The 13,957-nt window shown below is 30.9% G+C and overlaps 6 protein-coding genes and 20 non-coding genes across 26 annotated transcripts; all 26 read left to right on the forward strand. All coding sequences in view use genetic code 4, as the record gives it.

Annotated features, from left to right (window-relative positions):
* Nucleotides 1-273: 273 nt before the first annotated feature.
* On the forward strand, nucleotides 274-346 carry GLRG_18105. Its single transcript has one exon. It is a non-coding gene; the product is annotated as a tRNA-Lys (tRNA).
* A 131-nt stretch (nucleotides 347-477) lies between these two features.
* On the forward strand, nucleotides 478-548 carry GLRG_18106. Its single transcript has one exon. It is a non-coding gene; the product is annotated as a tRNA-Gly (tRNA).
* Nucleotides 549-555: 7 nt separating this feature from the next.
* Nucleotides 556-628, forward strand: GLRG_18107. Its single transcript has one exon. It is a non-coding gene; the product is annotated as a tRNA-Asp (tRNA).
* A 68-nt stretch (nucleotides 629-696) lies between these two features.
* GLRG_18108 lies at nucleotides 697-777 on the forward strand. The gene has a single exon. It is a non-coding gene; the product is annotated as a tRNA-Ser (tRNA).
* Nucleotides 778-856: 79 nt separating this feature from the next.
* Nucleotides 857-1,600, forward strand: GLRG_18010 (NADH dehydrogenase subunit 6). Its single transcript has one exon. The coding sequence runs from the start codon at nucleotides 857-859 to the stop codon at nucleotides 1,598-1,600; it is 744 nt and encodes a 247-aa protein (XP_008100891.1).
* Nucleotides 1,557-1,628, forward strand: GLRG_18109. The gene has a single exon. It is a non-coding gene; the product is annotated as a tRNA-Val (tRNA).
* A 2-nt stretch (nucleotides 1,629-1,630) lies between these two features.
* On the forward strand, nucleotides 1,631-1,701 carry GLRG_18110. Its single transcript has one exon. It is a non-coding gene; the product is annotated as a tRNA-Sec (tRNA).
* A 198-nt stretch (nucleotides 1,702-1,899) lies between these two features.
* On the forward strand, nucleotides 1,900-1,970 carry GLRG_18111. Its single transcript has one exon. It is a non-coding gene; the product is annotated as a tRNA-Ile (tRNA).
* A 54-nt stretch (nucleotides 1,971-2,024) lies between these two features.
* GLRG_18112 lies at nucleotides 2,025-2,110 on the forward strand. Its single transcript has one exon. It is a non-coding gene; the product is annotated as a tRNA-Ser (tRNA).
* A 128-nt stretch (nucleotides 2,111-2,238) lies between these two features.
* GLRG_18113 lies at nucleotides 2,239-2,311 on the forward strand. Its single transcript has one exon. It is a non-coding gene; the product is annotated as a tRNA-Pro (tRNA).
* Nucleotides 2,312-5,350: 3,039 nt separating this feature from the next.
* On the forward strand, nucleotides 5,351-6,763 carry GLRG_18011 (ribosomal protein S3). Its single transcript has one exon. It carries the CDS (start codon nucleotides 5,351-5,353, stop codon nucleotides 6,761-6,763), a length of 1,413 nt encoding a protein of 470 aa, XP_008100892.1.
* Nucleotides 6,764-7,593: 830 nt separating this feature from the next.
* GLRG_18114 lies at nucleotides 7,594-7,664 on the forward strand. The gene has a single exon. It is a non-coding gene; the product is annotated as a tRNA-Thr (tRNA).
* Nucleotides 7,665-7,672: 8 nt separating this feature from the next.
* Nucleotides 7,673-7,745, forward strand: GLRG_18115. The gene has a single exon. It is a non-coding gene; the product is annotated as a tRNA-Glu (tRNA).
* Nucleotides 7,746-7,816, forward strand: GLRG_18116. The gene has a single exon. It is a non-coding gene; the product is annotated as a tRNA-Met (tRNA).
* Nucleotides 7,817-7,820: 4 nt separating this feature from the next.
* Nucleotides 7,821-7,893, forward strand: GLRG_18117. Its single transcript has one exon. It is a non-coding gene; the product is annotated as a tRNA-Met (tRNA).
* A 68-nt stretch (nucleotides 7,894-7,961) lies between these two features.
* GLRG_18118 lies at nucleotides 7,962-8,044 on the forward strand. Its single transcript has one exon. It is a non-coding gene; the product is annotated as a tRNA-Leu (tRNA).
* A 12-nt stretch (nucleotides 8,045-8,056) lies between these two features.
* GLRG_18119 lies at nucleotides 8,057-8,128 on the forward strand. Its single transcript has one exon. It is a non-coding gene; the product is annotated as a tRNA-Ala (tRNA).
* A 10-nt stretch (nucleotides 8,129-8,138) lies between these two features.
* On the forward strand, nucleotides 8,139-8,211 carry GLRG_18120. Its single transcript has one exon. It is a non-coding gene; the product is annotated as a tRNA-Phe (tRNA).
* A 62-nt stretch (nucleotides 8,212-8,273) lies between these two features.
* On the forward strand, nucleotides 8,274-8,359 carry GLRG_18121. Its single transcript has one exon. It is a non-coding gene; the product is annotated as a tRNA-Leu (tRNA).
* Nucleotides 8,360-8,365: 6 nt separating this feature from the next.
* Nucleotides 8,366-8,438, forward strand: GLRG_18122. The gene has a single exon. It is a non-coding gene; the product is annotated as a tRNA-Gln (tRNA).
* Nucleotide 8,439: 1 nt separating this feature from the next.
* On the forward strand, nucleotides 8,440-8,518 carry GLRG_18123. Its single transcript has one exon. It is a non-coding gene; the product is annotated as a tRNA-His (tRNA).
* On the forward strand, nucleotides 8,515-8,587 carry GLRG_18124. Its single transcript has one exon. It is a non-coding gene; the product is annotated as a tRNA-Met (tRNA).
* A 13-nt stretch (nucleotides 8,588-8,600) lies between these two features.
* On the forward strand, nucleotides 8,601-10,295 carry GLRG_18012 (NADH dehydrogenase subunit 2). Its single transcript has one exon. It carries the CDS (start codon nucleotides 8,601-8,603, stop codon nucleotides 10,293-10,295), a length of 1,695 nt encoding a protein of 564 aa, XP_008100893.1.
* Nucleotides 10,296-10,303: 8 nt separating this feature from the next.
* Nucleotides 10,304-10,681, forward strand: GLRG_18013 (NADH dehydrogenase subunit 3). The gene has a single exon. The coding sequence runs from the start codon at nucleotides 10,304-10,306 to the stop codon at nucleotides 10,679-10,681; it is 378 nt and encodes a 125-aa protein (XP_008100894.1).
* Nucleotides 10,682-12,793: 2,112 nt separating this feature from the next.
* On the forward strand, nucleotides 12,794-13,018 carry GLRG_18014 (ATP synthase subunit 9). The gene has a single exon. It carries the CDS (start codon nucleotides 12,794-12,796, stop codon nucleotides 13,016-13,018), a length of 225 nt encoding a protein of 74 aa, XP_008100895.1.
* Nucleotides 13,019-13,101: 83 nt separating this feature from the next.
* GLRG_18015 (cytochrome c oxidase subunit II COX2) lies at nucleotides 13,102-13,854 on the forward strand. The gene has a single exon. It carries the CDS (start codon nucleotides 13,102-13,104, stop codon nucleotides 13,852-13,854), a length of 753 nt encoding a protein of 250 aa, XP_008100896.1.
* Nucleotides 13,855-13,957: the final 103 nt, after the last annotated feature.

Raw genomic sequence — 13,957 nt, forward strand, 5'->3', positions numbered from 1 at the left:
CGATTACTAACCAGCTTTCTAATCTTACTATGCATAAAAGAAATCTTTCGGAGCAATCCGATGAAGTATCAAGACGTATTAAGCCAAAGAAATAAGTCATCTAAATTCTAATTTTATTTACATTTTTTTTTGCAGGCTACTTTGTGAGTAGCTATAGCCTCGTACGAGGCAACTAGGGTTAGAAGTAGATTATTAGTACTAGAAGTAGAGTATTAGTATTGGTGGAGTGCGCCATCCATCCATCCTACGGCAGGCAGGAGGAGCGTAGCGTTAGGGATTTTAGTATAATGGTGAATACATATGACTTTTAATCATTATGATATTGGTTCGAATCCAATAGATCCTACTTGTTTACTACTATGTAAATATTTATTATAAAGAATAAATTACTAATAAGCTAATTTAGGCATGTGTGCATCCATCCTACGGCAGGCAGAAGTAGCTTGCGAGCTTGCGAGCTTGCTACGAAGTATTAAAACGGTTATCATTTAATGGTAGGATTGCTGTCTTCCAAACAGAGTGTGTTGGTTCGATTCCAACTAACCGTAAATAGTTGAACTAATAGCTTAATTGGTAAAGACTTTTCCTGTCACGAAAAGGGATGTCGGTTCGATGCCGACTTAGTTCGATTACTATTAAAGTATGCTATTCATCAGATTTGTGCTTTTGTCCCGACGTAGTCGTAGTCGGGGGTAAGGAAAGGTCGCCATAGGTAGGGCAAGATATTTGCTAAATATTATGTGAAAACATTTGGGTGTTCGAGTCGCCTTCTTTCCGTTACAGAATTACTTAGTTTTCAAGATTTATTCTTGTTATAACTCCTTCCCTACTAAAGGGTAAAATAATTCTGTACAATATGACTAATTTATTTATCATAGATGAAATATATACTAGTGGATTTAAAACTAGTGCTTTGGATATTGTTTCCATATTGGCCATATTATGTGCCATTCTGACAATTGTCAGTAAAAACCCTATAGTTTCTGTTTTATTTTTAATAGGATTATTTGGAATGGTATCTTCTTACTTAATATTATTAGGTTTAAATTTTATAGGTTTATCTTATTTAATTGTCTATGTCGGTGCTGTCTCTATATTATTTCTGTTTATTTTAATGTTAATTAATATTAGAGTTAGTGAGTTACAAAGTAATACTAAAAATAGTATACCTTTAGCTTTATTTATAACAATTTTATTTAATTATTTAATTTTCCAATTTTTACCATATGATTTAGCTATTTTAAATAATTCAAACCACAGCTCCGCCTTAAATAATGTATTATATCATACTTCATTCAATGGTATTTCTGACTATAATAAAATATTCAATAGTTTTGGCTCGAACTCTCAAATATCAAATGTAGCTAAAGAGGGAAGTTCTGATCTATTTTTTGCTACAAGCAGTAGTTGAGATGGTAATTTAATCGAAACAAGTCATATATCTAGTATAGGGAATATATTATATACAAGTCATAGTATGTGACTAATATTAACAAGTTTTATTTTATTATTAGCTATGATAGGAGCAATTGTAATTACAATAAAACAAAAAAACAAAGGGATTAGCTCAATGGTAGAGCAACCGTTTTACACACGGTAGGTTAAGTGTTCGAGTCACTTATTCCTTAAAAAGAGTATAGTTTAATGGTAAAACAAGAAGCTTCAACCTTCAAATTCTTAGTTCGAATCTGAGTACTCTTGTCATGATAACAATATAGTAAAAGAGAATAATCTAGTACTAGTAAAATGGGGAAGGATTACTTATTGTTATTATGATCATACTAGTGAATCTAGTTCTAGTCTGAGGGGCAACGTACCGGGTTCGGGCGCACCTCCATATCCTTCTGGGGATCAGCGCCCATTCTAGATAAAACCTGATGAGGGCGAAGCCGCCCACAAAATTCTTTAACTTAACGGTAAAGTGCATTTTTGATAAGAATGAAATTCAAGTTCGATTCTTGGAAGAATTAAAAGGTAAACAAGTTAGTTCTAGCAAAGCTGAGCTTACGCCTAGAACGTAAAAAAGAGAATTGACTGAGTGGTTTAAAGTGCCGGCCTTGAGTTCTGGTATGGGACTCTCCCATCATGGGTTCGAATCCCATATTCTCTGTTTTGTGATCACGGCTACGAAGTCCGGGTTACGAAGTCTTCGTACTTCGTACGCAGCCGTCAAATAACCTAGTATCATAAATACAGGTTGCTATAATGTAACCATTGCCGACACAAATTTACCTTGTACAGATTAGGGCCGGGTTGGTTAGGCGCTCCTTTTGGGAAGGAGAATAGTTGCGTTCGAACCGCAATAATCTGATATGGAATGAATAGAAATGTAATTGATATAGAACATATATTTATATGAAAATATATAAGTATACAAAGAAACTATTATGGAAATCTGGCTATGTATTAAAGGGTATGATTTATTTAGTCAAATTAAGAATTTAGTGTAAAAAATAATTTCTATTAAGGCTCCTTCCTGGCTGCGAAGTCCGGAGAGCTCTAGTATAAATTCTTTTTCGGCGCCAAAAACTTATTTTAAATATAAACCCTAAGAGAAGTTTTATAATAAACGAAGTGAATTGAAATATCTTAGTAACTTCAGGAAAAGAAATCAAAAGAGATTCTACGATTAGCGTGAGTGAAAGTAGAAAAGCCTATATATTAATAAGTAAAATGGTTTAGAAACTGTTTGAATTTATAGCCGACCTTGGGTCGGTCTCGGGGAACCTTCCTCAAAGGCTAAATATAATACATAAGCGATAGTGAATAGTATCATGAGAGAACGATTAGAATTAGTAGTTTTATAAGCAGTTCGAGCAAAATAAATAAGTGAGAACGTACCTTTTGCATAATGGGTCACCAAGTTAACATTAGATGCGAGTGAAAGCGTAGATAAACCAATCGTTAAAATAACGAATAGTGTCTAAAGTTAGACCCGAAGCCTGGTGATTTTACCACAATCAGGATTATAAAAGTCCGAACGGGTTATCGTTGTAAAGATATCCGAAGAATTGTGGTAGGTAGTGAAAGACAACACTGACTAGGATAGCTGGTTTTCTGCGAAACCTATAACAGTAGGCAATTTGAGTACATCTTAGCAGGTACAGAATTTAATCTCAGACAAGATGTTTTCATTTTAGTTTAAACTAAAACAACATGTTGATTTGTATATATCGGGGGATCGTGGAGATTCTATCGGTGAGTATGTAGACTCGGAATGGCAAAGATGGATCTTGAGTTATCAGACATAGAATGATAAGGTTGTATGTCAAAAGGGAAACAGCCCAGAACAAGAGTTAAGGTTCCAAAATTATTAGTTAAGTGAAATTAAGAAAGTTTTTATTAAAGTCGACAAGGAGATAGGCTTAGAAGCAGCCAATTTTTGAAGATTTCGTAACAGAGCGCTTGTTAAGTTTTAAAAGCATCGAAAATTTAACGGATCTAAACAATATACCGACACCTTGTCCATATTTTACACTATATATTATTGTAATTTTGTGGGGTAGCAGAACGTTGAATGAAATTAAGATATTTCTTCTGTGAAGAAATATATAACAAACAATTCAAGTGAGAATGGTGACATGAGTAACGAATAAGAAGGATACGAAGAGAAAGGCAATAAGGTAAAAACTTGTCACCGGCCTTTTCAAATCCTCCGCCTAAAGCTTATGGATGGGTAATCCCCTTAAAGTAACGGCCTCTAAGTTCTAAATCTAAAGGTTTAAACGATGAGAAAATCTTTTTTACTAAATGACAACATTTACAAGTGATAAGTGTGCTGGAAAAAATAGTAATATATCTTATTGCGCTTCGGCAACGAAGTCGCTATTAAGATGAAAAAATAACCGTACCTAGAAACTAAAACAAGTAAGCTAGTAGAGAATACGAAGGCGTAAATGAGCTAACAATCATAAAGGAACTCGGCAAACTAACTACCGTAACTTCGGGATAAGGAGAGCTCATTAGTCCTGATTAATATCGGGTAAAAAGGAAGAAGCATAAAATAGTGTTGTACGACTGTTTAATTAAAACACAGCACTTTGCTAAAAGATTAAAAATCGAAGTATTGAGTGTGATGTCTGCCCGATGCCGGCTGGTTAACGAATTTAACTAAATTCTCAAAAAGTTTGGTGTTGAAGGAACCCCCGGTTAATGGCGGCCTTAACGTGAGGGTCCTAAGGTAGCGAAATGCCTTGGCCGTTAAATGCGGTCTTGCATGAATGATGTAACGATACAACAGCTGTCTCTATGATTGACTCAGTGAAATTGGAATAACTGTGCAGATACAGTTTACCTCTAGTTAGACGAGAAGACCCTATGCAGCTTTACTGTTACTAATTATAGGGTATGATGGATTAATTTTCAGATTATAAGGTACATTGATTCAATAAAAATGAAAATCCTTTATTTTTACTTCATACTTCAGAAGTAATTTTTTGGCTCCTCCCTGTGTAAGCAACGTGGTGTATGCCGTGCTGTGTAAGCAACGTTGCGTATGCCGTGCTGTGTATGCAACGTGGCGTATGCCGTGCTGCCCAAACTAGAGGAAAGAAAGAATTAACCGAATCTGACTTAAAAGTGGCCTTAGGTAAGGAATATATTGTTAGGAGACAGTTTATGTGGGGCACAGGCCCCTTAAAGAGTAAAAGGGAGTGTCTAAAAATTATTTGTTATAGGCGGAGCCGCGCGGAGCTGCGCGAGTTCAGTTCGGCTATAACGTTGTTTGTGATTTTATGTAGTTTTACTATATTTAATCTTATAAAATTCTCTTTATCTACCCTGGTTGTAGATAGGGATGGATATTTAGGTACGATTTTCACTATAGTGGGAGTAGCGGTAGAAAAAAAATAGTATGAAATTTTTCTACTATTTTTGAGTTATTAAGAGGTGGCTGCGGCTGCGAAGCCGCCAAGCTTCTTTTAATAAAAATGATAAATACCTGAAAAGCTCAACGGCTTATTCGTGCCTTACTGTTTGATTAACAACAAATCTTACAGTTGCGTAAGCAGGGCATAGGATCACAAGATGCAAAAAGGAAAGATCTTGGATTATTGGAAAAGCTACGCTAGGGATGTTTGTCCTTCAATATTTTTAGGGCTGCGTACGAAGTACGAAGTACGAAGTACGAAGTCTTCGTAGCCAGAAATTATTGATAATATATTGGGTTAATTTCAAGAATTACTTATTTAAGTAGATTTGAAGCGAAATTTATCTTGGCATAATTATTTAAGATAAAATCGTTCAACGACTATAAGGTGAGTTATGCTAACAATAATCCTTTTTAACACCCAACATTTTTATTACCATACACTTATAAAAAAAAGATAAAAAGAGAATCAAATTTATTTTTATGAAAGCAAAAGCTCTAAATACAAACGCTAAAATTTTTCGTACTAATTTAAACAATAAGTTTAAATTAACACCATTTAATTCTAGATTAAATGATACAGGTAGAGTTAAATATTTACCTCCTGTTTCTAAAGAATGAAAAAGCACTATTTATTCATATTATAAAAAAAATATGCAAAATATGCCTATAGATAATATAAATGCAAATAAAGTAATACAAAGTTACTTTAATTTACATTTTGCTGATCATAAATTCATAGGATCAAAATTCATATCTCCTAGAAAAAGAACTTTATTATTAAAAAAAATCTATGTAAGTAAAATGGAAACAAAACATACAAATTCTAAAGCTATAATAACTTTATACACTGTCAATATAGGGAAAAATCTTATATATAATGAATATAAAAAATTAGCTCAATCTTGAGAAGATAAAGTTTTAAATTCATTTAAAGATGGATTTGTGCTTCGCCTGAAAAAAATACAAAGTGTGAGCAGTGTGAGCAGTGTGAGCACAAGCTTATTAACTAATACAAATAGTATTGCTTTAGTTAAAAACCAAGATCAAAAACAAATTCTTTTTTCTAAATATAAATTTTTAACTGAGTCTTTACAATGTTTTAATTTATATTTAAAATTATACTTAAGTAGACAAGTTAAAAAATCTTGTTTTGATCAATTCGATTTATTAAGACAATACCAATTAAATTATTATTTAAATAAATACAAATTTGAAAGAAATATTTATTTATATAAATTAAGTAATATGTTATCTAGAATATTTAATAAAACTATTGAATTTAATATAATAAATTTAAAATCTTTGGTTTTTAATCCGGAGATTTTTACTCAAGTTTTATCTTTAAAATTAAGAAAACCTAAATCTCAGGTTATAACAGTAATGGATAGTTTATTAAAAGTAGCTAGATTACCTGAAATAAATAGAATTCAGGAAAAAACTAGTATTATGAAGTCTAAAGATTCAACTTTATTAGAAAATAGTTATCCTAATTTAAGTTTAGTTTCTATACTAAGCGCGGCGGCGAAGGCGCAGCCGCACAAAAAATATAGATATTCTTGTTTTTTAAATTCATTATTAGAGAATCTAGAAGAAAAAAATTCGAAATTGCAAGGTAGCAATATTTCAAATAAAATATTTAATTCTATTAACTATAAAAATTTAGGAGGTATAAGATTAGAAGTTAAAGGAAGATTAACAAGACGGAATAGAGCGGATAGATCTCAATTTAAAATTAAATGAAAAGGAGGATTAAAGAATATAGATTCTTCTTATAAAAAATTATCTACAGTAACTTACAGAGGTTATTTTAAACCTAATGTAATTTATTCATTATCTACATCCAAACGTCGTGTAGGATCTTTCGCTGTAAAAGGTTGAGTAAGTGGTAAATAATTCTATTTAGTAGTCTAACTAAGACTCATAATACTAAATAAGTTATGGTAAAAATAAAAATGAAGACATAGTCTGAACCATTTTGTGAAAAATGGAAATAAAATTTATTATGATAACATGTAGAACAGGCTAATTTGCGCAAGAGTGTACAAAATGAGTGCGCGGTTTGGCACCTCGATGTCGGCTTAACTTATCCTCATGGATGCAGAAACTATGTAGGGTACGACTGTTCGTCGATTAAAAAGTTACATGAGCTGGGTTAAATACGTCGTGAGACAGTATGGTTTCTATCTTCTAGAGGGAATTTGAATAAAATAAGGATTAACCTTTGTACGAAAGGAACAGGAAAAACTTAACTCAAAAGGCTAGGTTATATTAATTGTTAACCTCTGGTTTACCTGTTGTTTATAAGCCCAATATTAATTTATTATAAAAATTTGTATTTTTATAAGGGATGTTACTTTCACTTAAGTAAATATATATTATAGGCACGGCAGGAAAGCTAAGTTAGTTAAAGATAAGTGCTGAAAGCATATAGGCACGAAGCTTACCTTAAGATATTTCTAATTCACGTAATATACTATTACGGCATAATATTATTATTATTGCAATAGGCTTTGTTTGTAATGATCTAGAGATCTTTAGATACAAAGTACTAATTTTAAAGTAACTATTTATTAATATATCTTACATTTTATTCATTTTGTTAGTTACTGGCGAGCTTCAGGATAGTGAAGCCCGGCTGGCTTCGTATTGTTCGACTACGTCGCGCAAGCTCGACTACGTCGGCAACTAACACTAAAGGTGTGTGAAAATTTACACAAATGAAAGCCTGGTTAGCATAAAAGTAATGCAATTGTTTTGTAATCAATAGACGCAAGCGCGATACTTGCACTGGGCTTACCATGAGGATTAGTAGTCAAGTGGTAAAGACATAGCTCTTTCAATGCTACATACGCGGGTTCAAACCCCGCCTAGTCTAAGCGGATTGATGTAATAGTAACATTTTTGACTCATGATCAAAATATAAAGGTGCGAATCCTTTATCCGTATAATAGAGGCTATAGCTTAATTGGTAAAGTATACTGCTCATGACAGTAATCATAAGTGTTCAACTCACTTTAGCCTTATTCATTGTGGAATATGGCTTCGATCCCTGCTACGCGCTACGCACTACGCAGGGCTAGCCAAGCTTTAAATCCGAGTGCTGGAATAGGTAGACAGGGTATTCTTAAACAATACTGATGAAATTTCGTAAACGTTCAAGTCGTTTTTCGGATAATAATGAATAAAGGGGATATAGTTTAATTGGTAAGACTTTGATTTTGCATATCAACATTTCAGGTTCGATTCCTGATGTCTCCACTATAGTAAAGCTCGTGAAGCTCAATTGGTAGAGCAAAATATTGAAGCTATTTTGGTTATAAGTTCAAGTCTTATCTCGAGCATTAAAAAAGGTGAAGATAAATAAGTAAACATTTCGGCTGCGGCTTCGCAGCCGCATTAAAAAAAGGTGATGATGGAATTGGTAGACATTAACAGTTTAGGTCTGTTTGATATTTATTTATCGTACCCGTTCAAGTCGGGTTCACCTTATAAAATTATGTTGTAGACTAATAGGTAAGTCATAAATTTTTGGTATTTACAATTGAGTGTTCGAATCACTCCAACATAAGGTGGATATAGTTCAATTGGTAGATCGACTGTTTGTGGCACAGTATGTTCCCTGTTCGAACCAGGGTATTCACCCCACCCGGATAGTTTAATTGGTTAAAACTTTAATTTCATGCATTAAAAATGGGAATTCGATTTTCCCTCCTGGTTATAAAAATTTAATATGATAATAACTTCGATACTATTTATATTACTATCCAACGCCGTCACAATAAGACGAGATATTTCAATACTTTTTAATAGAGTAGCTATTTTAGCTTTAGTTTATTGTATTTTACAAGATACTATGAGCTTATCTTTAGTAAGTAATGGAATTGGGTTACATGGAGGTTTACTCCATATAACTAATATTACACAAATTTTCCATATTTTTATATATTTTATAAGTATATTAATTATACAATTAACAAGTTTTCATCCTAGAAAAGTATGAGTTCCAGAATACTCTTCTTTAAATCAATTATTGTTTAATAAATTTATTTATTATAGAACCAAAATTATTAATAAAATGGGAGAACATTTAAAAATAATAGAATACCCTTTAATTTTATTATTTATTATTCTAGGTGCGGTTTTCTTAATATCAACTAATGATTTAGTATCTATATTCCTTTCAATAGAATTACAAAGTTATGGTTTATATATATTAAGTACAATCTATAGAAATTCTGAATTATCTACTACTGGAGGTTTAATTTATTTCCTATTAGGTGGATTAAGTTCATGTTTTATCTTATTAGGTACAGCTTTATTATATGCAAATTCAGGTACTACTAATTTAGACAGTTTATACGTTATTAATAGTATAAGTGATTTTAGTGACATAACTTACTGATATCAACCATATTATATAAACTTTTCTTTATTAGTTTTTAGTATTGGGTTCTTATTTAAAATAAGTGCAGCTCCTTTCCATTTCTGATCTCCTGATGTTTATGACGCTATACCTACTATAGTTACAACATTTGTAGCTTTAGTTGCTAAAATATCTATATTAATATTTTTATTAGAATTAGTTTATTATACAAGTAATAACTTTTATTCATCCGGAGGCTCCGGAGGAGGACAAGATGTAAATTGAACTTTTGGTTTAATAATAAGTTCATTATTTTCATTAATTATAGGTACAGTTGTAGGTTTAACACAATTTAGAATAAAAAGATTATTTGCTTATAGTACTATATCTCACGTTGGTTATATGTTATTAGCTTTAGGTATATCAAGTATAGAATCTACTCAAGCTTTTATATTTTATTTAACACAATATACTATAAGTAATTTAAATGCCTTTATTATAATAATAGCTATAGGATTTTCTTTCTATCGTTATGTAACTACTAATAAAGAACATCAAGAACTATTAGATAAAAATAATTCTCCAGTACAATTAATTAATCAATTAAGAGGATATTTTTATATAAATCCTTTATTAGCTATAAGTTTTACTATTACAATATTCTCTTTTATGGGTATACCACCCATGGTAGGATTCTTTGGAAAACAAATGGTATTAAGCGCAGCTTTAGATAAAGGATATATATTTATAACATTAATTGCTATTTTAACTAGTGTTGTAGGTGGAGTATATTATTTAACTATTGTAAAAGAAATTTTCTTCTACAAACCAGAGTATAAAGTTAATCCTTTATTGGAAAATTTAACTTTACACGGTAATGTTTACGATAAATCTAATAATTTTATTAAATCTTTAGAATTTAAACATAATAACATAGTTATAGCTAGTCCTATAGCTTTGGTTATTTCTGTTATTACTTTAGTAATATTATTATTTGTATTTATAAATAATGAATGATTAAGCATGGGTACCATATTGGTGCAAATTTTATTTAATTTTTAATGAGTAGCATGACATTTTTTTTCATATTTTTCTATCTTAACTTTTTTTTAGCTCCACATAAGCCTTACCAAGAAAAATATAGTATATTTGAATGTGGTTTTCATAGTTTCTTAGGTCAAAATAGAACTCAATTTGGTATAAAATTCTTTATTTTTGCTTTAGTTTTTTTACTATTAGATTTAGAAATTTTAATTTTATATCCTTATGCTGTTAGTCTATACGATAATGGTCAGTACGGATTAGCAACTGTAATGGCATTTATTATTATTATTAGTATAGGGTTTGTATTCGAATTAGGTAAAAATACCTTAAAAATAGATAGTAGACAATCAGTTGTTGATTGTTATAAATCGACTCGATTTCAACACACGTTTTGTCAAAACTAATTTTAACCCCATATATAATATGATGACATATTCATTTGGTTTATTGAGTTACTACTTTGCTGATCAATATGGAAAACAATTTCTAATTGATATACAGCAATTTCTAACTCAAAATGAAAATTGAATACAAAATATCCAGCAATTTCTAATTCAAAATGGAGGAAATGAAATTTGAATTCAAGGATTTAGCTGGTCTTTATACTTGTTTATATTTTCTATTTATTATAGATATAATCACCCCAAATTTTCAATTTTAGCCTTTGTAATTTCAATAGTTAAACAAATTCTGCTTCTATTTATAGTAACATTCAGTATATATATGATAAATACTCAAGATTTTTTAACTATACAAGATAATAAATCTTTACAATACCTCTGTGCATTCATTGGCTTTATACTTATATTTTTTGTTTATGTAAAAAAAATTAAAAAATATGGTATAAAAAAGACTTTGTTTAATAGTTTATTATTAATATCTTCATTTTATCTTCTTCGTTTCAATTTAATATATTCTACACCCCTTATATTACCTTTAACTTTCCATCAATTAGCTCTTAATGTACTAACTAGTAGATTAAATTTAATAGTATATATTACTGAGGATATTTTAAATTTAAAAATTTGATCTTCTGTTCAATCTATTTTAGACGCAATCTCGGATAGTTATAAAAAAATTAAAACCTATTTTTATAGTAATAATGTATTTTGAGACCTTGTTTATGCTGCAATTCCATTAAGTACCGTGGACGCACAGGAACCGGATCTTGATATATTAGGACAAGAAGAGAGTATAAAGCGAGAGGCAGCATCTACATTTAATTTAAACAATGAAAAAACATATCAATTATATAATATAGACTTGAATATTCAAGAGCTTATTCATTTAAAGCACCTAACATATGTAAAAGAAAATCTAGATCTATTTCTTTTCGTATCTCCAAGAGGTCAAGGACAAGAACTTATTCCTGTAAAATTACGTTCTGTTATATTTGATTTATCAAAAATAAACCCTAATGTCGTAGTTCTACCTGGTATTAAACTATTTGACTCTTCAGTACAGATACCTTTGTTTAAACTTATTACGGAAAATGACAATATTGGAATAGAAAATTCTCAATGGAAATTTGTAGTAGTTATTAATCAATCTACTAGTTTACCAAGTATTTCAGGGGAAATACCTCATCTATCATCATCTAGAGATATTTTTGTTCTAGAAAAGTATTATGAATCTCCTTATCAAAATGATTGAAAAAAAAATAATCGAATTCACGTGAGATACCAGCTAAATAATTATAATCTATATGAAGCTTATAGACTTGATATGAGACATCGTCATAATATAGGGAAATTTGTTATCAAACAGGGTCTATATAGAAAAAATCCGATAGTATTAGATCTAACTATGAAAGGTAAACCTTGTCTAGTAACGGATATAAGCTACTCTCACCGTCACAGTTTTTATCACGATCATTATTTAAGAGTTAAACAATGACATAGACTGTATCTATTAGCTCAATATAATAACTGTGAAATTAGCAGGACTGATTATGAGCAAAAACTAATAGCTTTAAACGCATGAAATGGGATAAATGATCCAATATTTAATGAAAAGCTATCACAATCTCGTTTCATAGGTGTTATACCATCAGGGACAACTACAGCTCAAGCCAATGCAATAATAGCAAGTTGAAGATTTTAATCTTCAATATACTATTATTCTTAATATATGAGTATAGTAGTAAAAGTATAGCCTATAAGCAGGTTAATATCGTAAAGATACTAAATTATTAGATTTAGCTGTCTTTAGTAGCTTAAATTCTTCCTGTCTCACCGCGGTTTTACTAGGAAGTCGCGGCGGTTTTACCGCCCTAAGCTGCTAAATTGGCTGAAGCTGCCTGCTGCCTGCTGGCTACGAAGTCTTCGTACTTCGTAGTCAGCCTGCGGTCCTAGAGGGGCTTCTGTCCCGACGTAGTCGGTACAACAGTGAATAAATTTACTTTATACAAATTCATGGTTTAGCCTAAGTAAAAAAAAAATTACCAAAAGATGAGTAATATAGTCTTTTGCCTTTACAATAGCTCCATATACAAATATCTTTTTAATACATAATACATGATACAAGTTGCCAAAATAATAGGAACAGGTTTAGCTACAACAGGGTTAATAGGAGCTGGAGTAGGAATAGGTGTAGTTTTCGGTGCTTTAATCTTAGGTGTAGCAAGAAATCCTTCAATGAGAGGTCAATTATTCTCATATGCTATATTAGGATTTGCTTTCTCTGAAGCTACAGGTTTATTCGCTTTAATGATGGCTTTCTTATTACTTTATGTAGCATAATCTAACTTTACAGGGTAAAACCCATAAAATTTGAATTCCTTTATGAATAATATAGGAAAAGTACGTAAACTTCTATTTAAAATATGAATTTATTTCTAAAAAGCTTAGTTTATCACTTAGACGCCCCACACGCGTGAGGGATTTATTTTCAAGATAGTGCTACTCCTCAAATGGAGGGACTGGTAGAATTACATGATAATATTATGTACTATTTAGTATTAATATTATTTGCGGTAGGTTGAGTATTATTTTCTATAATAAGATACTTTGTAGAAACTAAATCGCCTATTTCTCACAAATATTTAAATCACGGTACTTTAATCGAATTAATATGAACTATAACACCTGCTATTATATTAATATTAATCGCCTTTCCTTCATTCAAATTATTATATTTAATGGATGAAGTTAATGACCCTTCTATGACTATTTCAGTTGAAGGTCACCAATGATATTGAAGTTACCAATACCCAGATTTCTTAGATTCTAGTGACGAATTTATAGAATTTGATTCATATATTGTGCCAGAATCTGACTTAGAAGAAGGTGCTTTAAGAATGTTAGAAGTTGATAACAGAGTAATTGTTCCTGAAGAAACACATATTAGATTTGTTATAACTTCTGGAGACGTTATACATTCTTATGCTGCTCCAGCTTTAGGTATAAAATGTGATGCTTACCCTGGTAGATTAAATCAAGTTTCTGCATTCATTAACAGACCCGGAGTGTTCTATGGACAATGTTCTGAAATTTGTGGAATATTACATTCTTCTATGCCAATCGTAATAGAATCAGTTAGCTTAGAAAATTTCTTATCTTGACTTTTATCACAGTAATTTAAGTTATAATCATTATAACTTTATCCTATACTATTGTAGCCTACTGGATGTAATAGTGGTGATAAGGGTGGCTTCGCCGTGTATTGAAATAGAACAAGAT

This window comes from Colletotrichum graminicola, mitochondrion (assembly GCF_000149035.1).
Source record: "Colletotrichum graminicola M1.001 mitochondrion, whole genome shotgun sequence".
NCBI lineage: Eukaryota > Fungi > Ascomycota > Sordariomycetes > Glomerellales > Glomerellaceae > Colletotrichum > Colletotrichum graminicola.